Consider the following 26,804-nt stretch of genomic DNA (forward strand, 5'->3'; position numbering starts at 1 on the left):
TCCCCTTGTCTTGGCCTGTGTTTCCCACCACGTTACAAAACCACTCAATCTTCAGGACAGTTTTGGCTCATTGCTAAGCATATGGCAGGTCTCTGGCCGGGGTTTGTCCAGCCACTTCTCCCCAGGGGCAGGGCTCGCTGCCCCTGGCTCCAGCCAGCTCCACAGCTTTCTATATCGAGCGCCAGTTTGCCTTTTGCTCTGGCAGATAATCTCAGCCATTGCAACCCCTACTCAGCTTCTCATCAGCCCTTTCTCCAGCCCTTCTGATTTTCCAGCATCCTCTTCCAGCTGCCTGTGAGCTGAGTGAAAAATCTGCTCCTCCCCACTGCACCCCACCCTGCAAGGTGCCTCTTTTTAAGCTGTTGTCTAATGCTTCCAGCCCACCCCACCGGGAACCGCAGGCTCCTGGGCGCTTTAACCGAGGAGAGCACAGGTATTTGGCAGAAGAGGATGCCCTGCCCTTCTCCCCATCCCCAGCCACGCTCCTGCCCTGTGTCTCAGTGGGCTACAGCCGCAGGTCAGACCCAGGACCCGGTCCTGCCCCCCCTATACACAGCCTGGCAGGATCATAGGGCTGGCCAAGGTGACAGCAGGGTCAAGAACGTTACACCTGGACAAACCATTTTGTGGGGGACGTGGTGAGATGAGAAGCCAGCCCCACGCTGTCGTGGCTGCTGCCGTGCTCCATCAGCAAAGCCAGGAGCCGGGGTCCCCGCAGCAGGGCAGCGGGTGACAGCCTGGCCAAGGGGGCAGCGGCGGGGACCCCAGGGCCCCCGTGGGGGCAGGAGGGCTCGGTTGGAGCACAGATGAGCAGCTGAGCGTGGTTTCCGCCTCACCCCGCCTTCACCCTTCCTGTACCCCTGCAGGAAACAGCCCCAGCGGCCCTCGCTCGGCACCCGCAGGACGACGGCCACCAGCCCAGAGCGTGGTGGGACAAGACCCGAGGACTCCGGTGCCACCCGTCCGCAGAGACCCGCAGCGTGCACCAACCATGCGTTGAGCCCTGCCAAGGAGAGTGGATGCCAAACCTGAATTACCAGCCCAGAGAGTGGCTGTGGATCCCGGGAGCTCCTGTGATTTGCGGCAGGTTTTTCAGGTCCCCGCCTGTCACACACACGTGGATACTTAAGCAGTCACCCAAGGACCTGCGGGGTTCTTCTTTTACACCCTCCTAGTCCGTGCCAGCTCCAGGTAAGCACCGGCTTTGAGCTGGGGGTGCTGGGGTGGATTTGCAGTTTGGGATGGGGAGGGGGGTGGAAGGAGGAGCTGACCTGTGCTTGCTGGTGCTTGAGAGGTTGGAGCAGCACCCAGCAAGGCTGTGGTGGGAAAGCTGCATGCAGGGAGGGGGACACACAGGCAGGCAGAGACCCCAGGCTGGGGGTACCACGGGGACCTGCCTCTGCTTAGGCAGCCACTGTGCTCGTTTGCTTTGTTCCCATCCGATGTTATCTCTAAAAGGCTGAACAGCTAGTTTACAGGATGCATGACAGGTGTTTTTTCCTTATTTATGGCAGGGTCTGGTTTATTTTTAAAGCCTCGGTCCCACCTTATCCTGTGCGCCATGCTGGCTGATGTTATCCACAGCCATCCCACAGCAGGAGGACAAGCAAAGCTTGGGACAGGACACAGCTCTGCAGCAGAGCAAGGGAGGGCAGGAGGGCTCGTTTGCATTGAGAACTGCTATTTTGATCCCTGCAGTGGCAGGAAATAACTGCAAGCTCAAACCACACACAGGTGCCTCCAGCCTGATCCCAGCCCTGACAGTGGGGAGGGTACTGGGGAAGGGGTGAAGAAGACCAGCAGGGTCTATGGGGCCCCATCAGCTGGGCAGGAACTACTGCTCAGAGAGTTTTCCAGGGGCTTCAGGTGCAGAAAATCATTAGAAAGCCGCACAGCCCGCCAGCTATTGTGTCTGCCGTTCAAAAAAGCAAAGCTGAGCAAACAGAAACCATGTCCTTGCTGGAAAAGTGGCTGCTTTCTGCCAGGAGAGTAAACGCTGACTGCAGCAGCGCTGCTCGGCCGGCATGGTGGGAGACAGACGGGATGTTTCTCTCCCATCTCAAGGCTGAGCTGGGAGCCCTGCTAGTAACCCCAGGGTGTCTCTGGGGAGCTGGGTGCAACCACAGGACACAGCATAATTGCAGAGGGACATCTCTCTCCACCCCGCTGCTCCTACCTAGGTCAGGTCAATGAGGACCGTGTCCAGCTGATTTTTAGAGACCACCAAGAATGGAGGTGCCCCCATCTCTCTGGTCCCTGTCCCCATGTTGTACCCCTCCACACTATGAGTACTTTTTCCCAATATCTGATCAGGCTTTCTCTTGCTGCAACTTCCATCTATCAGCCACTGCCTTTTGTCTTCTCCTTCCAAAATGACCCTGAAGGCGCATTTAAATGCCCCATCAGCCACACTAAGAGCACCAGGTGCTGCCTGCACAGCCTCCGTGTACACAGTGATGCTGGCTGGAGCCACCCGCTGCCCAGGCAACCCCTGAACCCCTTGCGAGCTTCGGCTGGTGGCTGCTCTCACGTTGCTCCACCTAAAACCAAGACAGGCAGAGCCAAGTGTGAATTCCCCAGGGCTCTCTGGCTCTACACGTAGGACAAAGTAGGTGTCACCAGTGCTGCGGTTTCACTGTAACAGTGCATCTGGCGTTGTCATTTCCGCCTGGGTGTGTAACCCCCAGCCACCCAGCTCTCATCCCCATGCTGCCCAGGGGAGACAGCAGCAGGCATGGGACTGCTCACAGAGCTGAAGGATGACCACAGCTCCCCAGCCTTTCTGAAAGCCAAAGAGATGGTTTACATCTTTTTCACCGAAGAAGCCATTTTTTTTTCCAATGCCTGCAAAAAAAGGTAGGCAGAAAAAAGTAGTGAGCAGTGGTGCTTCTCAGCAGCTGAGTGGAACAGTTGTGATACTCCATATTTCTGTCAGGCTTAGAGAAATGTAAGGAAGAAAAATCACCTCTCCTGTATAGGGGAGAGGTCCTGTGCAGCCTGAGGGCCAGGCTCCAGGCCTGTCTTTAAATGTGGCTCCATTTAAGCAGCTGATAGTTGAGCAGTGGTCCATATGGCCAGTCAGTCCCTAAAGGGACTCCTGGTACCCTCAAGTCCTGTCATATATCCCATTTTTAGCACCCAAGAGGTTCCACATGCTGGGTGCCACATGGTGCACAGGAGCCACATGGCTCCTGAAGACCTCCAGGACCTAATGGAGCGATATGGGGAGACCTGCAGAGCCCTCCAGGACCCCCAGAGGTTTGACCTTTTCCTGAAAGTCATCTCACAGCCGTCAGAAGTAGGAACTTTTCTCCCTCCAGAGCAGGGTAGAGGGGAAACAAGGGTAAACCATCAGGCATCACATCCTGGGTGCCGGGGCACCCTGAACTGCCAGCAGGTAGAAGATACTGTATCCTACAGGGAAATGCCTCAGGAATCTGGAGATTATCAGAAAGAGAAACAGTTGTGTAGATGAAACATGAAAGTTAAAGCACATATTCCCTATGCAAATCAATGCACACATGTTAATGTACATTAATGCAGCAGGCTGCAAACGACGATTTATGAGCCACCAGGACATGTGGCTGCTGTTGGTCCAGCCTGGATGTGATCCAGAGCTGATAGGAGCCCTGAGGTGACTGGGCTTTCTAGGAGAAGAGCAGGTGGCTCCATGGGGTGCTGATCAAGGAGCAGATGAAGAACTTGTGGCCTGAGCTTGGCCTCATCTGCACTTTGCCCTCCTGGAACGCCTGGCAGCCACGGTGCTGGAGAGCAGCACCTCAAGTCCATGGGATCTCCTTTTCCACCTGCACCTTTTCCAGAGGTCTCCAAATGCCCAAGCTAGGTGAGAAGCGTTCACCTGGTCCCCACCAGCTCACACACGTGAGGGTCTGCCCTTTGTCTGCCCCTTCCTCTAAGGACACCTCCGAACTGAGCCGACCCCAGGGTAGCCCAGGCAGCTGCTGCCACACACCAGTGGCCACAACGCTCCGCAGACAAGGCCAGCTCAGCTCGCAGCACCTGGGGTTGAAGATGGCCTTTCCCTAGCCTATCTCGGGGGGTGGGGTGGGTGATGCCATCTGCCAGCACCATCATGCTCAGAGCTGCTCCAGCCCTGCGCAACCACTGTGTTAAAATCAGGTTTTACCAAGTGACTCAAGGAGAGTGGGTTGTTTCACAATCAGCCCTGGTCTATTTATAAGCCTCTACTCAAATGCCAAAGGATCCTTTTATTAGTCAAAGCACCTCCTGCAGATGAGGCTTAGTGGGGCCTTTGCTTTTTGAGGTAAACCTCAAAGAAGAAGCTCTCTCCAGCCTCTTGTGAATAGCAGAGCTGGCTCTCTGCAAGCTGCAAGGCAGTTTCGGAGCCGAGCCCCATCCCAGCACTGCTGTCAGCAAGTGAGAGCCCTGGGGCACTCGGTACACCCCAGGGTACCCAGTGAGCTAAGGTGAGTTATCCATCAACGAGGAAAGCAGTTGGGTTTAAAGCTACACAGCAGAGGTGCAGCATGATGGAGGTGCCCGGGTTCCTCCCAGAGCCAAAGGGAAGGAGAAGCTGGACTGCAAGGTGGAGGCAGGCAGCAGGCAGCCCAGAGGAGTCCCAAGGTGGGCCAAGGGCTCCTGGCAGCCCCCGAAAGCCAGCAACACCAACTGCCCGCCTGACAGGGACGGGCCAGGCAGCTCGGACAGCAGGAGAGCAGATCAAGAAAGGCCACATTTTTGCACCCAGCTCCTCCCCCGCCAACACCCCACAGCTCGGTTTCGGAAACACCAAAATGATTCAGCATCAAGGGACTCCTGCATGCTTTGTGGGGGCAACGCCTCGCATTTTAGTTGACTGAATTGGCAGGCTCGACCCTCTGCCATGCGGGAGCCAGCTCGGAGCCCTGCAGAAGAGAGGTGTGGGACTTCGCCACGGTGTACTTACTTGTTTTGCTTGTGCTTTTGTGCCAAGTCTGCCAGAGATTCGTGCAAAGCACCAGTGGGACAAAAGTTACTCTGGAGGGGAATGTGGGTCCCTTGCTCCTGCCATTGCTGGGAGCACCTATCACTGACCACAGCTGAGGGCACTGAGGGCTTGAGCAACGGACACGCACAGGGTAAGGTCCTCCAAGGACTGACCCTTCACTTATACACTGAAAAACAAATAAATAGTTGAGTGATGCTCAGGAACGTGACTAACTGTTTATGCCCATGCGTGATAACATTAAATATTGGTAAAAACAAAGCAGCTCATTGCCAGCTTTGTGTGATGTCTGGCCGTGCCGCTAGGAGTAGGACCAGGACAATGATCAGCAGGGAAAATGGGGTGATTGCTGGGTCTAAGCCCACACTCCCAAAAGAGCCTGTGTCCTCTGGTTTGTGATTTCCTTGCACAAACTTGCCTGGTTGCTGGGGAGAAGGAAAAAGAAAACCCAAAAATGCTAGGCTGGATGCCAGATACTGGCCCCTTACCCAGAAGATGAATAATATTTTTTAAACTAATGTATTTAAATTAACCGACTCAACACGCCTGGTGCTGTGACATCCCTCCCAAGTGACGCTCAGGCCTAAATATGGCTCTAAACAGGAATCATCCCCACGGGAGTCACACTGGCTATAAATACAGCAACGGGAGCGCTGAGCAGAGGACGGGCTGCTGCTTCCTGCCAGCCGAGGATGGTGAGGCAGCTCTGCTGGGCAGGCACCACAGCGGGGAAACCGAGGCAGGAGCTGCTGGGGGGGCTGCGACTCCCGGCTGCGCTCCCCTGCATGCCTTTGGTACACAGGACTTGTGCCCTGAGGTGGCCAGAGGCCACTGGGAGGGGCAGAGCTAGTGGGGACAGGGATGGCAAATCTGGGGCTCAGCAAGTGTGGCCTCACCAGCCGCTCCCAGCTTGGGCCGTGACGCTGGCTCCTCTTCACAGTGACTGGCCCACAGCCCTGCCCCAGGAGGAGATGGCCACTGAGAAGCCAGTGACTCTCACTGAGGAGCAGCTGGAGATCCTGGAGTACAACTTCAGCAAGGTGAACAAACATCCTGACGGCACCACGCTGTCCCTCATCGCAGCCGAGACCGGGCTCTCTGAGGAGCAGACCCTGGTGAGTGTGTGCCCCTCGCCCTTGCCTTGGCACCAGCCCTGCTCCCCCTGTGTGCCTCTGTGCCCCACACACTCCCTGCATCTCCTGCTTATCCCATCCCCAGCTCTTTATCATACTCCCAGCACCCTTCTGTCCCCCCACATGCTTCCTACTGCACCCTCTGCACCTCTCATGCTCCCCACTTACTTGCTCCTTACTTGCACTCCTGCACCGCTCTGCACCCTGCATACCCCTTACCACCTCCCACACTGCATCCACAAGTCTCCTCTGCACCTCTGCAACCCCCACTGCACCCCTAAACCCACACTGCACCCACAGGGCTCTACTGCCCCACTGCATCTCCGTGTACCCCACAGCCACCCTGTACCCACATTCCTCACATGTTTCTGCCCCTGCATCCCCAAAGACCCTTTCCCCTCTAATTGCAGCCCCTTCACTCACTGTTGTGGCCTCCCACACAGCAGCCCTGTGCCCCCCTGGGACCCCTGTGCCCACCCTGCCTGGGAGCCCCATCCCCAGCCTGCCTGGAGACCACACTAGTGCTTCCCACAGCCAGAACAAGGGCACACCTTGAAGGTCACCAGCTGTCTGTGGAGCCCCAAATATACAACCCAGGCATGCTGTCCTGTCCTTCCAACCCACTCCTGATAGTCTCAGGTGCCTAAACCACTGCTGGCTTTATAGTCTGAAGAAACTACGATCATTTTAAAGCAGATACAGGATAGATGCAACTCCTGCAGGTTGTGCCATGGGACACACTCCTGCTGTGCACACGCACCCTCACTGCAATTAGCTACTTCAGCATCCCTAAGGCCAGATACTGGGCAAGACTTTCAGCCTCCCCAGGAGACATAGAGGCCTCCAGATGTCCCTTCACAGGGACAGACTGCCACGATCTGGGACTTCCACCAAGTCCTGTGCTCCACTAGACCCATAGCAGCATTGATGGGTATAGAAAAGAAATCCAACCCACTGAAAAGTACCCATAGCAGCATTGATGGGTATAGAAAAGAAATCCAACCCACTGAAAAGTTAGCAGCATTTTGCAGAGAGCTGCCAAGCCTGGCTCTCTTTGGGCAAAGCCAAAGGAGATAGGAGAGACAAGCTGGCAATGCCCCCATTTCATCTGTCCCAGGGAAGGATGCTGGTATAACACCCATTGTACTGATAGCCCTTGGATGGACTGGAAAAGGAGACCAAGGAGACCCTTCCTTTCTGGCGTTTGTGACAGGCAGGTACCACTGCTTGTTTGAGGCAGCAAGGAGGCAGTACCCCTGAAATACATTTTCTTCCTTAGAAATGGCACTGCTTCATTTTTTTTTTCCCTAAAGCAAGTTGTAAACACAGGCCATATATGCCAGGACACCTCTGGAGATGTCTTAAAATCTTCCCTGATAGCCACCTTCACTATGAATCCAGGGTGCTCCCAGAGATCTGGAGATGAAGGTCATGTTAGGGACAGGACTGAGACTGGGATGGTAAGCTGCAAAGTGCCTGCATTGCGTATGGCACAGAGAATCGTTGCTCCTGACATCTGCCGTGCTTTATCGACTAGATATACCAGCTATTTTAATAAAAAGATTAGTAAAAATGAGATGCAAAGAGCTATTGAGTCAACAGGAGATGATGGTTTGGGGCAGGAAGGGAAATTTTCGGGAGGAGGCTGGGCAGGCAATCATCTGACTGGATGTGGTCCAAAGCAGCGTTAGTGCTGGAGCTGCTTGTAGAGAGTGCCGTGGTTGTGCCATTACAGACCACAATAGCTTCAAAAACAGCCATGAACAAATATAGCAACAAAACGAACAGCAACAAAGCAAATCACAGGCACATTCCCAAACAAGAGGCTGAGCTGTGCTTCCGGCACGCACGTTGTATTTCTCCTTTTACTGAGGTAGTGTGGCTTTATGCAGCTGCATTTTATCTGATATTTGAAATTGTGGCTGTGTTCAAGTGGCATCAGCAGCTCCGGGAATTGGCTTAGAGATGTTAAATTACTACAGAATAACGTAGCCATGCATATTGCTTGAGGACTAAGATAATCTTTAACCCATTTTTTAAATCTATTTGTTCTTAAATTTGTTGAAAGCCACTGTGTTGTCTCTCATCCTTTCTGAAGCAGGCCAGCTTTTGATTCCTGTAATTTTTGGACCAGCAGTGACTGTTTCACTGCTCCAGCCATTTAAACTGACACCACCCAGCAGCTCCTTACCCAAACTCTTACTCTGTTTGCAAGAAAAACGTGGACTCACAGCAATAAAATAAGGACCCACTCATGCCGTCAAGGTCTGAAGTGAGCAAGAGAAACGAGTTTGAGAGTGCACACCTAGGTAACAAGCCCGTTTGGTGAGAAGCAGCTGTCCTGCTGCCTGTGCTGCCTGGGAACAGTGCAGCACCTTTCTACAAGCTAGCAGCACCGTGAGTTTCCCTCGCCTGGTCCGACGTGCTGGCTACATCTGCACCTTTAGCAAGGTTATTTGCAGCCCAGAGCACTCAATCTCTGTGTTTGGGGGTTTGTTTTTTTTTCTTTCTCCAGAAGTGGTTCAAGCAGCGCCTGGCAGAGTGGAGGAAGTCTGAAGGGCTGCCCTCAGAAAGCGGTTCTGTCAGGGACTAGAGGACGCTGCTCCGATCCCCAAGCCTGATGTAAATGATGCTGAAGCTCTTCAGAGTGGGTTTCCTTGGGGTTCTTCTGTTGCAATAGGTTTTGAGATACAAAGTAATACCCTGCTATTTAACATAAGTTTTATTTAAAGTGTACATAACCAGGAAAAAAAATTATATATATATATATCTATGTGTGTGTATACAGCTTCTGATGGCTGCATAACCTGTTTAGTGATTTCCATCCGTTAACAGCAGCTGCAGAGGGCAAGACAATCTCATGCCCTTGTCCCAGGCTTGCAGAAAAGCTGTCCTGAAAGATTCAAACATAGAAGTGCGGAAAAAAAGTTTCTTTTCCTTATGATCAATAGAGGCAAAGTATGTGTGCTAGCTTTAATATCATCCAGAGAGGAGGGCATCTGGAAAAGCAGATGTTTTTCAGGTGATCTTAAGTCAAGATGCCTGAGTCAGCTCTGGATATTGGCAAATCAGTGCCTACACCATAACCAGACCAAGCCAAGCCCCCCTTGAACGTTCCTCACATTTCTGTTAAAGGTCACCACAGGAAAAGAACTGGGCTTTTTTTTTTTTTTTTCCCAATGCATTAATAAAGAAAAAGTTTTTTTGCTGAAAGGAACTGTGTTATGTCCCTGCTTGTGCTCCCTGCCCCAATGGCAGGAGGCAGACTCCTTCCTCTGGGAGGGCAACTCTTCTCCAAGGCAACCTCAATGGGAACTGCATGTTTTCCCTCTTACCACAGGGATAGCCCACAGACATGGGCAACCTCCTCTTCTAGGGCACCCACAGGTCCATCCATGGCAGCCCACACAGCCCCCAAGCCCTGAGGCGGCAGAGGCTGGTGGTGCTGGGTTCCTCCGCAGGGTGAGAGGCCAGACCCCCACCTCCTTCTGGCCATTCTCAAGCCTGAGGGATGGAGGTGTGCTGGGGCTCTTGCACAAAGCCCAGACCCTCATCCATCCTGGGACAGAACAACGCATGGGCTAAAAAATAACCAGTGCTGTTTCCCAGTGACCTTACCTTGTTCAAAGGGTTCAAAAATCCTCTGCTTAAGTGGATTATTGAATCAATTAGTAGATCCTCTGATTAATCCTCTTCTGGTTTGTGGCCACCTGCCTCTACTCCTTTGGAAGGAGAATCAGCTTTAACACAGGGAAGATTAAGATACACTGGCACTGAAACTGCCACATGCTCTCATTCATGGGTTTTGTCCCTTGCTGGAGAGCATCTCTCCTGCCTCAGTGTCTCCAGCCCCTCACCAGCAGTTGGGCTGCCAGCGCGAAGCACTCCAAACCCATAGGACACAGATAAAATCAATCTCCCTGTGCCATGTCCCACACAGGTTGCGGCGTTCCCCTGCAATCCAGCTGCCAAACTGACTCGCACTCAGACTCGACTGGAGCTCAGAGTTAGTTCTGCAGAGTCTGGCACCGGTATCTGTTTTCTCCTTAGTGTTTGCAATGTGCCTCCTCCCTTACACCGAGGTGAACTCTGCTTTTTTGAGTCAGGCTCCAGAAATCCCAGTGCAGAGCTCCATTATTTTGCCCAGGGTCACACAACTGAGTAACTGAAACGCAGAGATTTAACCTGCCCGGGTAACTTGTATCAAAGCTGCATGCAAAGCAAAAGGCTGGATCTGCCGATTCTCCAGACATTTGAGAAAACGGGCCCCAGATCCAAGCCGACTCCATGCACATGCCACCCCAACGTTTCCAAAGTCTGGACAAAAGCTTTGCACCTTACCAAATCCAGGCCTGGATCTGGAATTTTGCAGCCTTTTGTGTTTCTACTTCTGCCACAAGCACAAACCTTTGAGTCTCACTAAGAAGATCTCTAAACTTCAGCAAAAATTTTGAAACCCAAGGTCAGAAGTTGTGTTGCATCAACCTACTGTGTGCTGTCGGCCTTGGTTTGCCGCACTTCCTCGTGTGAAAGAACAGTTCTTGTGCTGGCTTCCCCCAGCAGTTGTTTCATTACTTCTTTCACTATTACAGCAAAAAAATAAGAGAGAGAAACTCCAGACACAACCTGTCCTAGGGGGAGGGCTTCCCGTATTATGTCAAATCCTGCTCATTTCCCCTAGTGACTATTTCGCCTTAAGGAATGACCATTTTATGTAACTCCCCAGATGCTTGTAAGAAAGTGTTGCTGCTGGGTGCTGCCTCTGCGCCAAGTTCAAGGAGGTTTTCCAGCCACAGCCCAGCCCAAAGGGGATGTTCCGAGGGGTGGCGGGGGCAGCTGGCACCAGCAGTGGGTTGTGTTTCTGGGCGAGCTCAGTGGTTAATTGGATGAGCCAAATCTTGGATCCGAGCAGGACAAGCTGCCTTCTTAGCAGTGTCCTTCACCGTGAACGCATCTGGGTCGCATCGAACCAAGCCTGCGGGAGGCCGGGGGGAGCAAGGACAGGGCTGGACAATTCCGACCGGAGCAGGGCCAGCTCCCAAAGCGGCCGGCCAGCTAACACACCTCCACCTCCTCAAGGGAGGACAAAAGCGGCCATGCCTTCGCTGCTGTCACCAGCACACCAGTGAGAGGGGCTGCCCCACCTCTCAGTGAAGCTGTCCCAGCCAGGCATTCCCTCACCCTCTTTGGAACATCCCACCCAGCACTTCCAGCAGCCCAGGCTGAGGCCAGATGCGTCATGCTGGGTGGCATTAATGTGCTACACTGTGCTATGTGTCAGCTGGTTGCTTTTTATAATTGCAACTAATAATTAAGAAGTCCCAACCAATCATTCCTACTGGTATTAGAAAGTTCCTAATTATTCTTTTTTGATCCTACTTCCACCTCGAAAAATGCTTCTAAAATCACAATCCATGTAGCATTAGCACACCCAACCATGTAAAATCCACACATTTTGGAAGTGGAAGGGCAGTGGCTGGATCACACTGGCCAAACCCAAATCAACAAGGTGCCATGGCCTGCACAAAATGGGCTGACAGCTGATCATCTCCCCGTGGGAGGGGAGCAGCACCTACCTTTTGCAAGGCTGGACCAGTTTCACAAGCCTTGGTGTGGCCACCACATGCTTTGCAGCCTTCATCACTGGCCACTCAGCATCCCACAGGAGCACATAGTCAGAATGCAACCTCTTTTCCCTAGTCAGCTCCAAGGTCCAAGGGCTCGCAATTGCCTCCCGAGCCAACTTGGAAACGTGTGGAAGAACAGGGAGGAAGGTCCTTAACATGCTTCTGGCATTCAAGGGTGACTAGCCTGCAACTCAGCGTACTCAGGTTCACAGCCACTAACTGCACACAGATGGGACATGATCCTGCTCACAGCTGTGTCTGGCACCAGACAAGCTGTGGAAGGAGAAACCACTGTCCGGCCAGTCCCACCGCCTGCCCTCCAGCCTCTTCTTTCTCACAGTCCTTCGTCCACCTCATCCCCCAGCACTGGAGATCCCAATTAGACACTTGTTCACCTCCCCCCATCCCCACAGCTGCAGCCTAGGCACAGGTCTGCTGTTCTCTGGGGATGTCTCTGGGGGTCAGTTCATGCTCTGGATGGAGGGTGAGTCCTGCTCTCCAGCCCAGGAAGCAGCTACTTCAGCCGTGCAGACAACAGCATGCTGAGGGCTGCCATGAGGAGTGCCAGCAGCACCTGTGCCCTCCCATGCAAGCTTCAGGTGATGCTGCCTTTCCCCACGAATGACAGATTCAGGAAAGCTGCACCCATAGCAGCAGCTCACCCTCCTGACCCAGGGCTCTGTGAGATGCTGGAACCGGGAGGATGCTCTGGCCAAGGCCACGATGTTTGTAACCCGTGCTGGCACCTGCATGGATTGAAGGATGGAGGAGGGATGTGCGGACACAGCTCACCGCAGCAGCCCACAGGGACACACTCCCTTCCCAAAGGGGTGGGCTCCCAGCACCCTTCCTCTGCAGACATGGGCACATGAAGGAACGCTCCTACTTTCTCAGCACCCATTATTTTTCTTTCACCTGAACCATCAGGTAATTTTGGCACTATTGGGATTTGTATGTTTTAGCCAGTATCACTTTTTTCCCCTGCTGTCACCCACTCACAGCCAGGAGAGGAATGCCTGTAATGAGAGCCTGTGAAGGCAGGTGAAAGCGCAGAGAAATTTCTTTCAGCATAATGTTTTTCATATTCATCTTCCTGGCTGAAATAATATCATTTTCCTGCAAAGGAAAGAGGTTCAGATTTCAGGCTAAAAGTGCTAGTGTAGTTAACCGCATTCCTACAGCAAAAGTGATTACTGCTCCAGCATGGGACTTCTTCCCCTATTTTATTTTGGTTAGATGCCAAGGTCGCTCCAGCACAGCCTGACTTATTTCCCAGCGGGAGACTCCATCCAGAAAGCCTAGCCTTTGCCATGGAAATGAGCGTAATCGGAGATTGCCCCCAGCCCTTTCACCCCTGCCAAAGCAATGACCCGCCTGAAAGGAGCGAGTTCAGAAATATGTCTCTAAATTAGGCTTCTGGTAAAACACTATTAAAATATAGATAGTGTTTGCAGGCTCATGTCCCCTGCATACACAGATAGGAGCACAGCTGCCCAAGTACAAACATGCCTGTACTCCCTGGGAGCTAAACAGCCCATTCCTATCAGGTTTCTCCACTTTCCCAGGCTGCTTTATCAGGGGATGCAGCCCAGATGACTCCCTTGGCTCTCCTGCTATTCTAGGCTGCTCCAGCCTGGCTGTTTTCTGTCTCTCAGCAGGGAGATTTGCTTTCAAAGGCAGCATCTCACCCCAAAAAGGCAGTTTCTCTCTGCACACAAACCCCAGCAGAACCAGGCAGCTTCTCCCCTCCATAGCACATCCATGGGCAGGACGCAGAGTGTAAAAACTCAGGACAGTTTGCTACATCACTGTCCCCTCTAAATGTCCCTCAGCCACCTCCTCACCTCTCTGGGCAGCAGGAACTCTGGGTGCAGCACCTTTGGCCGGGCAAGATCCAGGATCTGTGGGGAGGCCTTACTGCTCAGTGCAGCTGGTGAGATGGGCTGGGCAGGGGACTGGTGAGGTCTGGAAACAAGAGTCACAGCATCGCCGCTCGGATATTCTCCCACACCAGTTAAACCAGGTTGCCGCTGGGATGTTTAAGCCTCATGTTTGCTGCGGTAGAAGGCAGCTTTATCTTGTGGCCATTTCCAGTGTAGACGCCACTCATCCCATGCAAGAATCCAGAGGTCCCAATCCCAGCAGAGCCCCTGCTCTGCATTTTGCCCTCTGTTATACCCACCCTCTGTTCCTGTATTTATCACTTTGAAGTTGCACTGATGCTACAAGACCCAAGGGCCTACCTGCAGCACCCTATCGGCTCTCTGGCCTCCCACCTTTGCTGCAGGTAAGCAGCCTGGTATTTTTTATGTTCAGACAACTTCTGCAGCTGATCAGAAGGGAAGCAAAAATCTACTAGGGGAGGACAGTCCCAGATCATTGATTCCCATCTGCAGCTGTACAAGAAGACAGATCTTGAGGAACAGCACAGAAGAGTTAGTAAAAGGCAACTGACAGAGAACGTGATCCTAGCAGATGGTATCCTAAGTCTGGTTAAACATCCGTGCCTGCTGCGTGTACAAAAGTTGGCACTGGTGCACATGAAAAAGCCACGAACAAATGGGCATTTACACTTGACATGTCCTGACTTTAAAGGTAAATGCCGTTTGCATATGCAGAGTCCTCTTTTAAGCGCTCTCAGTACATTGCTTTCAAAGTCTAGGCCTTTCCCTGGACCATTTCAAGAAACCACTCTGCAACACAAACCTGGCAGCATCTCTGTTGTTCAGCTCTGCCAATTTAGAAACCTCTTTGTTGCAATGGCTTAATAACACCTTGTGCTCTTGCAGTTCCTTTCATCTTGGGATCTCCCAAGGCTTGCCTAGTGCATGCTCATCCAGCTTTCCAACAGCCACAACTGTTGGAAGATGCCCGTCATCACCAAGGAAGAGGTGAACAGAGGTGAGCAGAAAGGGCTGTCAGACAGGCACCGTTAGTCAGAGGCACAAGCTCTCAGGAGGATGACAGCCCCTGAATCGATGGCAGTGGCAGAGGAAAAAAACCTACAGACATACGTGTCTTGACATCCCTCCAGGTAGGGGGAAGCCAGAAATGCAACACAGTTTCATCTCCATTCTTATTGCTAGGACTTCTTACAGACTAGCAACCACCATCCCGTCTCCGAGAGCTTCACCCCCTCCAACAGAGCTACAGATGAGCTCTTCAAGTAATGCAGCATCACCCAGCACCACCGAAGTTTACATTTTTTACATAATTTTTCACTCCTATTGCCAAACAGGCTGGGTTTTCACCATGCAGTGACAGCAGAGGTTTAACATGAGGCAAGAGACCTGGATTCCTTCCAGGATGCTGCGAGATTTCTCTGCTCATGGCATTTCCTAACCTTTATCCTCAAGATTTAGGCCAGGCTCCAAAAGGATGCAGGGGATCACTAATTGTGTCCAGGTGCCTGGCTGGGCTGCATCAGCCCCAATACAGACAGGGAACACTCTAGGGACAGTCCCTCTATAGGCACAGGTGTGACACATACATGTTTCCATCAAGGCATACATGCATGCACATGACATCTCTGCCTCCAAGCCAAAGCAGAGCTGTTGGCTGCGGGAGGTTTGTTACAGCAGAGGAACATGCTCCCATGTGCTTGGAGACTGAGATCAGGGCTGGCTCCTGTGGCAGCTGATCCAAACCCAGAGCTCTAATCAGACCAGTAACGACCACATGTTGCAGAAGCCCTTCCCACAGGCAGGAAGCAGGCATGAGGAAGGAAAAAGGCACCAAAACCTAGTAACCCCCAGTTCCTCCTAATTCTGAGAGTCAAGCACTCAGGGTTAACTGTGCTCCCATAGCACTTTATTCCCTGCTACAGACAACCACTGTTCCAAGCACAGCCTGATGGGTCTCAGGGCATAGAGCTCCCTGTGGGGCAGCAGTGGAAGGAGAGGGACATGGCATCTCCCTGTCCTCGTTTCAGCTGGGGTAGAGTTAATTTTCTTCTCCGTAGCTTGTGCAGTGCTGATTTGGAGTGAGAATAATGTTGATAACACGCTGATGTTCTTACTTGTTGCTAGGTAATGTTTACACTAAGTCACAGACTTTTCAGTTCCTTGGGCCCTGCCAGCGAGAGGGCTGGAGGGGCACAAGAAATCAGGAGGGGACACAGCCAGGGCAGCCGAGCCAAACAAGCCAAAGGGTTATTCCATACCACAGAACATCATGCTGAAATAAACTGGGGGGGACTTGGCCAGGGCCTGCCAGTCGTTGCTCGGGGACGTGCTGGGCATCAGTCAGTGGGTGGTGAGCAGCTGTATTGTACATCACTTGGGTTTTTTTCCCTTCCCTTTCGATTTTATTCCCCTCCCCTTCTCTCTCCTTTTCATTACAATTGTTGTTGCTATTGTTGTTATATTATTTCAATAATCAAATTGTTCTTATCTCAACCCTTGAGTTTTACCTTTTTTTTCCTGATTCTCCTCCCCATCCCTCGGGGGGAAGGGGGGAGCAAGCGAGCAAGCAGCTGTGTGGTACTTAGTTGCTGGTAGGGTTTAAACCACAACGCTCCCCTTCCCCTGGGAGCCAGCACATCCCCCGATTAGAGAACACCTCTGAGCTGCCTCCTTCCCCAGGATGTGCTACCACATCACTGACCTGCACTGGTGCTTGCCAAAATCTCACTTGGGTTTGGCCAACACCACTGTTCTTGATGATGGTCGAGCTGTCACAGCTCCCCATGAGAGGGTCCAGATGGTCTCCTGGTTTCCCCACACAAGCCTGGCAAGAACAACAAGGGTGTGAAATTTTAGAAACATGCACAAGTGTGAAATGTGCTTGCTGGGGTCATCCTTCCCTGCCTAGGATGGGATGCACACACAGTCCTCGTGGCTCCCTGCAGCTATAGTGCTGCTGCCTAAGTACTCACCTTCTCTGGCACTGAATTTCCTAATGCTGTCCAGGTGGTTGCTGCCAACTCAAAAAGGAAAGAGCCTTCAAGTTATGAGTCTGATTTTACAGTTACCAGTAGATGCGCAGAAAGGGTCATTTCATTACATCTCTGAAACCCCTGGGGGAGTTTCATGATTGCATTTTTCTTGCCTCACCATTACCACCTAACTATACCACAGGTATGACAGCAAAAATAATAATAATGTTACAGCCAGGGTGTGCCATGGAAAGTGGGTGAGGTTTTGCAGCACGTTAGTGGTTACCCTCCTGTGCCCAGGGCAACTTTGGAGTTGCTCATCCTCCACCGAGAGAGAGGCCATGGTGGGAGAAGGTACCAGGGTAGTCAGGACAGGGAACAGCACGACGATGAGTTTGTGGAGCCTTTTCTGAGCACAATGACCCACATCCAGACAGGGGAGAAAAGATGTTACCAAGAGACTGTTGCTCTGGCTTGTCAAGCCATAGTTTGACTGTGTAATGCAGACAGCAACTCTGTTGCTAATGCTGGACCATGTCCTTCAGGACACAGCAGCTTGTGGGTCCGATGAGGTCCAGTCTCTTTGCACCACAGCACCATCACACCCCACAACATCTCCATGGGGCTCCGCAGGTGGGGCAGCAAAGGCAAGAGTTGGGTCAAACCCAGTTTTTGGATTGAAAACAAGACCAAGCTGAAGAGAGCCCCTCACGCACTGAACATCTCAATCTGGGTTTTTGGAGCCACTTCTACTCGAAGGGAACACAGTAGCAAGACAAGGCAAAAGTTCTGTGTTGGCTGAGGCCACATCAGTCCCCAGCCTTCGTGCAAGGGCTGTCTGAGCACCATCTCCCCTGGGATCATTTGCACAAGCTGCTTTCTTGGGTTCTGCAAGTTCTTGTACCCTGTCGAAATTGCAGAAAAGGCCAAACATGCCATTAAACATACAGTTCAACCAACAAAGCATAAAGAAGCTACTGCTGTACTCAAGGCCATACAAGCCACTCTTGAATCCCCCTCCCTCTGCCTCCATCCCTTGCGAGAGTGCAATTAAGGGGTATCTCTCTCTCTCCAAGTAACTTACCACCTATTTAATCTGGTGAACTCACCAGCCCGTGGATTTTTGTGCTATCTCTTGGATTGCAGAGACGTGAATTTGCAATTCTGCCCTCACTGCAGGGTCCCTTTGGGACATGGCAGGGAGAGGGGGAAGGTACTTTTCTGATTAATAATGTGCCATGCAACACCAGCAGGTAGGAGATGGATGATCTCCCAGCCCACAGGAGCCCAGACAAACAGAAACGTGTTATCAACACTCCTGTGGTTTACTGAAAGGCACCATGGAGACAGCACTGTTCCCACATGGCTTTGGGAACACAGATGAAGATGTATTTTTTTAATTTATCATTTTATTTCAGTCTATTTAGCACAGAGGTCTTAGATGCTATAGAGACATAGGAACACAAATGGTCTGTGCCCTAGGAACAGCACTAAAAATGTTTTTACTGAATATTCATCAGACCAAAACCTTTCAGGAAGATCAGATATCACAGTCTGCTCCTACTGACCAAGTGTCCCTGGCTCGAAATCCCAGTGGCTGGGAAGCACTTGTGCTTTGTGAGCCGCGGTACAAAGAGAAGGACAAGACAATGCCAGTGCCACAAGTGCGTTGCAGAATTCCCTGGTGTTATGGACCAAGCCTATACCCAGCCACTGGGGCTGCAGGTGCCTGCCCCCAGCCAGCTGGGGGACAACCACACGATGCAGGCAGCTGTACAAGTGCCCCACCGTGGAAAAAGCAGAGAAGGTGAAAGCCTGGGGTATTGCTTCCCTGATTAGTATCACCTGGCAAAAAAAGCCGCATAGCTCTACAGAGGAGCAGGGACACCAACAGAGATGCTTTGCTGACAGAAAACAGTCTATGCTTTGGGCACACACTGCGGTTTCTCCGATGGAGCAGATACCTCTAGTGAGACGCCAAGCCCTAACAAACACTTGCCAGAGAGCTCAGCACCACAGAGACCCTTGCAATGGCAGGCTGCTGTTAGAGCACCCTCGGTGCATGCTTCCTGCGAGATGCCTGCTGAGTTATCTCCCCATCACATCTAACCGCCGGTCACAGCCAGCACTGCAAACACGGCTCCCATTAAGATCCCACAGACAGAACTGCCTGTAGGACTTTGGCACCCTGCCACCAGTTCAAGACGGGACATGCTCATGAAGGCAGCCGTCATTTCAGGAGCCAAAAATGAGTTTCAGCTGTTCATTCCCAAGCAGTTCCCCAGAGGCTTTTCCTTGCAAAGGTGCAAGGAGGTAAAGGATTACCACAGGAAGGTGTCCCCCTCAGCCTAGCAGCGTCGCAGAGCTGGCACCGTCTCTGCAGGCAGGCTCATTGCTTTTCCTCCACTGCTGTCACAGATCCACAGCCAAACCCTGTGCAAAGTGCACGTGGCATTCGTGACCCACACCGCTGCCTTGGTCACTGCTGCACAAAGCTTGCACCGTGACCCAGCCAAGGAATGAGTCACACGTACATCCAAATCAGATCCCTCAACTCACTTGACAATTGTTGGTTTGTTTTCCAATTACAAAAAAAAAAAAAAAAAAAAAAAAAAAAAAGATTCCTCTCTACTTTTTTATCATGGCAAAAGCTCTGGACAGACAGGGGTACCCACACAGGATGCACCTGCAGCAGCTCTGCAACTTGACAGAGTTAAGCTGCCTCACTCACAAGGGGACAGCCCTGGGGGAGCCTTTGCCTTTTGTGCTTGCCAGCAGGGAAAACTCTGCTGCAGACAGACACAGACACACCTCCCCTCTGCCCCTGAGCCCACAGACTCATTGCTTAAGGGGGATCAGGTCCCTTTGAGACCAATTCCTCGTAAAGCAGAGTCCCAGCTTCCATTTTGAAGAAGCAGGACAGAGTTGTTTGTCATGAGAAGCAGAGGGAAGGGCAAAACCAGGCATCATTTCCTCTGTGTGTTTATCATCGCGTCATCCAACATATCAACTCACCGCTCAAAGTAAATCCCTGAGACCTCCCTGAGAGATGTGGGGCACAGCCTGGACACCAGCCAGGAGGCTGAGCCTGGGAGGGTTTCTTACCTGTGGCATGAGCTTGCAGACAAGTAACAAGAAGCTGCAAAGACAAGAAGAGGTGAATTTAAAGGCTGGGTAACTTCTGCAGCTCAGGCTGCCTGCTCTTCAGCGTGAAATAATCACAAGGCAGATTAACTTTGTGCATCTCCTTAGGATACAGTTGCTTGCAGGTATTTGTGTTGGGTTTCCCCAACAGCTTCCCGGTGCAGTTGCACAGCAGCGCAATTGCACATGAAGTGCTCCCCTCCCACGAAATGCTCCTCTCCAGGGGTGCTAGCAGCCCCCGAGGCTGCAGGACAGAGCACCCCAGCACCACCTCCCCTCACCAGCACCCTCCCCCTGGGACGAGTCACAGCACCCACTGCTAACCCGCAGGCTCCCACCTGCCTCAGTGTGGCCGCCCCTTATTCCTGTCTTCAAGCACTTGAAGGGGACGTTTCAAGAGCGTCGGGGGACCAGCAGCCGTACTAAACTGGGACTCCGCAGCAATGCGAAACAAGCTGGCATGTTTTAGGGGTGGGGGGCAACAGAAGAACTAGAGATGTGGTGACACCAGTGCCATGGTGAAACCAGGGGCAACTTCGGGGAGCCACGTGTCCTGACGGTGGCTGCAGCCCCACCAGGGGCTGGCATCGCTTTGCCCAGCAGACACTCTCAGCTACAGTGCCAGGGGGCTGCCAGCACCGCCAGCTGTGCCGTGCCCAGGAGCCCTCCTGCCATCACAGCCCCGAGACCTGCCATGGCTGGGGGAGGGGCCAGGGGGAGATGCCACCAGAGCGGGAAGGGCTGCCCCACTGCCTCCGCCACTTCATCCCCACCCACCGGCACGGGGCCAGGCCACCACCATGGCGTGAGCTCCCAGGTCTAAAGGCGAGACCTGCTTTAAAGGTGGCCATCCGAGTAAGGCCTCCAGGGTCCCCAGCAGCACTCCTCATTGGAGTAAATGAAGCCCAGACCACTGGTTAGGGCAAAATTTTCTGCTTTATGCATCTGTTCCAAAGGACAAAACCGTAAAACGCTCATACAATAAACACAGCTGCAAATCAGGTCCTTGACAGATCTGCTCCCAGATCACGCTTCCTGGAGCGTAATTATGAGGACACCGGGAGAGTGACACGCATCAGCCACTCACATTCCTCAGCTGCTACGCTAACAGGAATTACTCTCAAAAAACAACAGGTTTTTCATATGTAAGGCTGATCGCTCGAGGACAACCTGGACTAAACTGAAATAAGCCGCTCAGCCTGATGAGGGAGTCTCCCACCTTTGGTGCCAATTTAACTTAAACGCTTCCAGTCACTAACTTAAATTACAGTTTTGTTTTTCCCCTGTAGGCAAAGAAACACCTCATATCTTATTGCTTTCATTTTTCTTGTTCTTACCCACTAAAGAAGCAGTAACCAACCCAATTTCCACAGATTACTCGTTTGCCACTCCCTTAAAAGCTGGCTCCAGTACAGCAACAACAAAAATTGTCACTGTCAAAACTACTAGTCACAGCACTTCAAATTTCTGACACTGTCAAGAAGCGAGGTCTCCTTTTTAACACAACACCGCTGTTAACAGGGTTCTGTAAAACCTGTGAAGTAAATGTATTTGAATTTTAGCCTGAGACACCAACCCAGGTTAAATTCACTGGATACGACTTTGTTCCTTTGAAATCAATGCTCGATTCCCACCTGGCAAGAAGACATCTCAGCCCACCTAAGCTATATATCCCCTTAACTCTACTGTCTGAGAGACTAATTTACCCCTAAAAATACGCTAAAAAATAGACTACTTTTCAAATGTATTTTCAAACCACTATAAATTACATTTTCTTACCAATTAGACATCATTTTCAGAGGAATTCCACACCCACAAGGAAAAGATACCTGAACATTTCAGTCACCATGTGGCAAAGTGACCAAACACTAACACCTTGTTTCCCTCAGCTGCAAATACGACATTGTAGGAGAAGAGTTGTCACTGTGTTTCCAAAATGAGCTGCGCTATCAGCTCCTTGGCATCCTTCATGCCAGAGGAGATCTCGGAGCCATCTTCAGCCACGTGGGTACCAATCAAGAACATCTTTCTCTTGTCCCCAATATCAGACAGTGCCAGAGCATCATGGATATCGGTGATGCAATATGCACCTTCGAGGTCCTGGTAAGACAAAACCAAAATGAGCCTGTTAGCTGCAAGAGGCGGCGGCACCATTCCTGCGTTGCAAGAGGTGGCAGAGCTGTTCCCACTTTGAGCTGCTGCTTTTGTCCAGGGAGGGGAAGTGTCTCAAAGGCTCTGGGGGCACCATTCTTAGGTACCTTCTATAAGATCAGGTTCCCATGCCCTAAAATACTTCGGGCGGGGAAAGATGTTCATCCTTAACTAACTTCTTCCCAAAGGAATATGGGTACAGTTCTGTTTCTAGTAATTTCAGTGTTTTTGAGAACAATGGAAGACTTCCTGTACAAGGCAGACAAAAGTCTTGCTGGCCCAAGACACCAAGCGCCTAGCACAGAGTTATAAGAACAGGGCAAACGTACAAGAGCCATACCCTGCATACCTTCTCAGCTACCAGCACTTCTAACCCTGGGACCTAGAGAATCAACAGTAAGATTTGTGTTTCATGAAGCCAAAGCTTGCACTCGTGTTCAAGAGTAACACAAACGACTACTAGCAACATGCCTAAGTTACTAGAAATTTAGGAGGTAACAACATGAAGCAAACTGAGCACATGGCACCCCTAAAAGAAAATCTGGGCATAAAAACCGTGGGCTGTTCTGTCACCTGAACATACCACAGGCACAACTATATTCTAGGTATAGCACCAGTCACTGACACTTTCACAAAGATCTCAGGAGAAAGCACTGCCTTGGGAAGAAAGCTGCTCTTTCATGCTTCAGCAGCAGCCGTAGGAGCAACCAATCAGACAAGTGCTTCGCTTTTCAGTTGCTGCTAGGTAAAGCAGCACTTCTAGACAGATATTCAGAACAGAAACTTGACTCCCATTCTAACTCCTCTCCCTTGCAGCTCTCAAACCTTGCAACTCTACAGCAGTTTCCACCAGTATTTCCACCCACAGCTCTGCACATCTCCCGAGCACAGGACGTGCATTTTGCAGGTCCAAAACTCAACCTCAGACTATTTTATTTTGGCGTCAACAGGTGTCCCAGAAAGACCCTCAGCTCCCAGCCACGTGGCTTCCTTACTAGCACGAAGTCTCCTTTGAAAGGTGTTGTTGCTGGTTTTGGAGCTGCTGCCAGCCCAAGCTCAGCTAGCAGCAGGGAACTCATACCTGCTTGTTAGCCAGAACCACCACCGGCAGGGTGGAGTTGCTCTGGATCAGTTGATGAAGCAGCTGTTTCGCCACAGGCAGTCGGGCATGATCGGCCGAGTCCACCACATAGATCAGCAACAGCACTCTTGGCAAGTACATCTTCCAGTAGGAACGCAGAGATTCACTGCCCCCGACTGGAAGAGAAGACAGCAGCACAGGATTCACCAAGTAACCCAAGCAGCACTGCTCCCCGAGGTGCTGACAGCAGGCCCCGAGCTGAAAACCCGAGGTATTTGGGTTACCAAAACTCAAGGTATTTGGGCTACTGTATAGGAGACTGGAAATAGCTTTATTTTTTCCTGTCAAGTCTCATGCAGGCATATGTGTATGCTCGGGGGGGTGGGGATATCTTTCCATTTTAAGCCATTGAGAGGATTCTGGACTCAGATTCTTTATGGTTGCTTTCTGCCTTGTTGGTTCTTGCTCTCAAGCAAGTAGGGAGAGTAGAAAGAGGGTCAGTGTCCATAAACACCACGTGAGAATGTCCCCATATAACCTATCTCCACATATCCACCTCATCTTAAGACAACGCAGGCCTACAATTTCCAAAGAAGACATTTAGCTCTGAGGTGGGGAGAGCTCTCATCAGATCTGTGTGACACTAGGGACTAGTTCAGAACTCCCACAGCTTTCATACCGTCAATAACCAGAGGTGCTTAGGAAGAGAGAAAAATCAAGCCCCAGCAGACTCTTCAGGGAATCCTTGGGAGAAGTCTTTGCACAGGATACATTTCTACCTCGGTTCTTCTCTGCTGGATACAGAGGAAAACCATCCACCCTCAAAACCAGGCTTCATAACAATTCTGTGGTGAAACCATATACAGAAAGTTACTCGAGATTGTTGTTCCCATCTGGGGACAAAAAGAGTTTGGGAGTTTGCTGAGCTTAATAGGAGCAGGACTAGCTAACAGTATATTAAATATTTCCGATGTGTTTTCAGCTCTCCAGGTCTTCTCCTAAGTACACCGCAGAACCACTCGCTCAAAAGTACCGAGGTGCTCAAAAGACACGGGTGAGCCTCCCAAAAATAGCAAGTTTTCAAAGCAATACATCTGGGATTGCCTATACCTGTCTCCTGCCTTACACAGGAGCTCTTGAAAAAACTGACTGGCCGGTCAGCCATCTTTTACTGCCCTCAGTGACTCTGTTCTGTTTCAAAGCCATTTTGCTTTCGCTTAAGTCAAAATGATTCAGTAGTTTCAAGAATGTAGCAGGGGAAGCAGGGCATGTCCACCTCTTCTTCAAGAGCCCCAGTGTATCTGCAGGCAGAACTACAAACCTGCCACTGCAGAAAGGAGACAAAGGGCTGTGACTGACACATCACACTTGGGACAGATGCCTCTGATTCTGTACTGTGATGTTGTGGGGGCTCACCACCATTCCCTTTGTTAAGTGCATTCATGCATAGCATAACCCAGGGGTCAGCAACCTCACAGGGAACTCTTTCCCAAACCAGTAAGAACTCAGCAGAAGCCAAGAGCTCCTATTCCTTGCAGAGACAAAGTACCACCCACTTATCTATATGATGGTACAAGGATGGAACAGTTTCCTGTTTGTCTAAGCCAGCAAAATAAAAACCCTGCTGATTGCTGCTCACCTTGTGCCACAAGATCACAGCATAGGCTGCTAACCCCTGGACTAGGCGATGGTGCAGACTGAATAAGTAACCAGATTAGAGAGCCATGCACGGATTTACCTGGCTGAAACTGGCCTGAGACATTTCATTTCCCATGGGTCTGATTGCAGCCATCACATCTCAGTCACTACCAACCTGGACCAGAGAGGGAAGGACGACTCAGAAACAACAGGTTCTGCCATGCGGTGTGCAGCCCTGGGCCCAGGCCATCCCCAGGCAGGAGCAGAGATACTGTGGGTTTCTCCAGGCTCGGCTAGGCCAAGCACTTCCACACAGGAAACACAGGTATCTCATACCTCCTAGGAGAGTGACACAGACTACAGGCATCTCTGGAGGGATGATTTCCCCAAGCCACTGCAGAGATTCCTATGGTAGTAGGACTAGGAATGAAACTGCCTTAGTGGCCTCCTCCTCACATCCCAAAAACTTACCTGGGAACAGCACAACTCCTTTAGGCCTGCTGACAAAGGTACAGAGGTGTCTATGGGCTAGCTGCTAACTGAGCCAGTCGAGCACTGGTACGGTGAAGTGCAGAAACAGCAGGAACAAAGAGCAGCTTCTGCCCCCACAGAAGGCAGGCACCGATGAGGCTAAGATGTCAGCCTCTCTGTACCAGGGACTGATGCGACTGCAGGGCCTCTACCTTCCCCACCGGCTAGCTGCACCTAGAATAGCTGTGACACTCCAACAGCATCATAGATGCTCTCTGCAGGCACAGATAACACCCAAAAATCAGTGCTAAGGACAACACAGAAAGTTCAGCAAAAACCTACAAACACTCACAAGCCAATAAAGACTAGAAAACACAGCTTATGAGGCTTTTAACAAAAAAGTATGAAGGTTTTCTCCTCCTCCTCTCTTCTTTCACGCTATTGACTCTTCTTCAGCTCTTGCCCTTTGCCAGGCGTGAGCCACAAGGGGAAACCGTACAACACACACTGGCCCACTGGCCAAGGACCACGACACAGGGCTTACTGGGGAGACCTCCGCTTTGGGCTGGTTTAATGCCACCAGGCTTGCTACCCTTCCCTCTCTGGGAGCAGAACTCCCTGGAGGACACGGCTGAACGAACAGAGACCTTCTCTAGCACGAAGTCTATCATGTCCTTCAAAAAGCAGGGTAGGAAAGCTGAATCCCCAAGGAGAAAATAATCACAATTTCACATTATCTGAGCAGGCATAAGGGAACTTGGGGCTTTGAAAACACGGGCCTGACCGAACCCTAGGGCACAGGACAGGAACTGATTCTATGTTCCGTACTAAAACAGGTGCACTCACTCTCCAGGAATTCCATCTGGGTCTCTTCAGTGTTGATGCAGATGGCATTGAAGCCCTCGGTGGGAGTCACGCTGCGCTTGCCACGGTTGGTCGCCAGGGCCTGGAGCACGCTGGTCTTCCCAGCCCCATCCAGGCCCAGCACCAGGATCTGCTTGCCGTGTCCCTGACCCTGCAAAGCGAGGGGCAGCAGGCTGAGCCGGGTGGCCGGGGCAGCGCACAGCTCGGTGGGGCTCCGGAGGGAACAGCGACAGCCACTGCACAGCGGCGGAGAGACGGGGCCCGCCGGGCACGAGCGCACGGCGCCGGGAAGCCGGGCCGGCCTGCCCGGCGCGGCCGCATGGGGCTGGGGAGGCCAGCGGAGGCCGCGGCCCGGCCCGCCCGCCCAGCCCACCCCGCCGCGCTGCCAGCGCAGCCCCGCCGACCGGCCCCGCCGGCGCCCCGCGCCCCCGCGGCCTCACCCGCCGCCCCGGCCCGGCCCCGGTACCTGGTCGGCGGCGGGCGGCGCGGTCCGGCTCCGCTGGCAGGCTCGGTCCCGCGCCCGGGCCCACCAGGCCCAGGCCGCCACGGCCGCACCGCCCGCCACGGCCAGGGCCGCCCCCCACCGGGCGGCGGGCGGCGGGCGGGTGCACATGGCCGCCCCGCGAACCGGCCCCGGCCCCCCCTGCACGCGCACAGGCGCGCGCGCGCGGCGCCCCCCGGCGCCAGCCGCGCTCCCCGCTGCGGGCGCACCGGCCCCGCGCGCCGCCGCCCCCCGCCCCCGCCCCGCAGCGGGGTTTGCCCCCGCCCCCGGCACCGCGCCGCTCCCGGCCGGCCGGGGCTCCGGCCACGCGTGCCCAGAGGGGGCGCGGGGAGGGCGCAGCGCTGCGTTCCC

The 26,804-nt window shown here is 52.4% G+C and overlaps 2 protein-coding genes across 5 annotated transcripts; one reads left to right on the plus strand and one right to left on the minus strand.

The window, feature by feature from the left end:
* Nucleotides 1–856: 856 nt before the first annotated feature.
* HOPX (HOP homeobox) lies at nucleotides 857–9,312 on the plus strand. 2 transcript variants are annotated; one of them, XM_056342782.1, is made up of 3 exons: nucleotides 857–1,191; nucleotides 5,907–6,081; nucleotides 8,615–9,312. In XM_056342782.1, the coding sequence occupies exons 2-3, from the start codon at nucleotides 5,938–5,940 to the stop codon at nucleotides 8,690–8,692; spliced, it is 222 nt and encodes a 73-aa protein (XP_056198757.1). In that variant the 5' UTR covers nucleotides 857–1,191; nucleotides 5,907–5,937; the 3' UTR covers nucleotides 8,693–9,312. The 2 variants fall into 2 exon arrangements, with proteins under 2 accessions (XP_056198757.1, XP_056198766.1); XM_056342791.1 differs by lacking the exon at nucleotides 857–1,191 and adding an exon at nucleotides 3,159–5,760.
* An 11,351-nt stretch (nucleotides 9,313–20,663) lies between these two features.
* ARL9 (ADP ribosylation factor like GTPase 9) lies at nucleotides 20,664–26,588 on the minus strand. 3 transcript variants are annotated; one of them, XM_056342749.1, is made up of 4 exons: nucleotides 26,418–26,588; nucleotides 25,934–26,102; nucleotides 22,979–23,154; nucleotides 20,664–21,846 (listed from the first exon to the last, which is right to left on the minus strand). In XM_056342749.1, exons 1-4 carry the CDS (start codon nucleotides 26,562–26,564, stop codon nucleotides 21,667–21,669), a joined length of 672 nt encoding a protein of 223 aa, XP_056198724.1. In that variant the 5' UTR covers nucleotides 26,565–26,588; the 3' UTR covers nucleotides 20,664–21,666. The 3 variants fall into 3 exon arrangements, with proteins under 3 accessions (XP_056198724.1, XP_056198746.1, XP_056198736.1); XM_056342771.1 differs by lacking the exons at nucleotides 25,934–26,102; nucleotides 26,418–26,588 and adding an exon at nucleotides 24,717–24,778; XM_056342761.1 differs by lacking the exons at nucleotides 25,934–26,102; nucleotides 26,418–26,588 and adding an exon at nucleotides 23,658–24,672.
* Between the last annotated feature and the right edge of the window lie 216 nt (nucleotides 26,589–26,804).

The sequence above is a fragment of the Falco biarmicus genome, chromosome 1 (assembly GCF_023638135.1).
Source record: "Falco biarmicus isolate bFalBia1 chromosome 1, bFalBia1.pri, whole genome shotgun sequence".
Taxonomy (NCBI): Eukaryota; Metazoa; Chordata; class Aves; order Falconiformes; family Falconidae; genus Falco; species Falco biarmicus.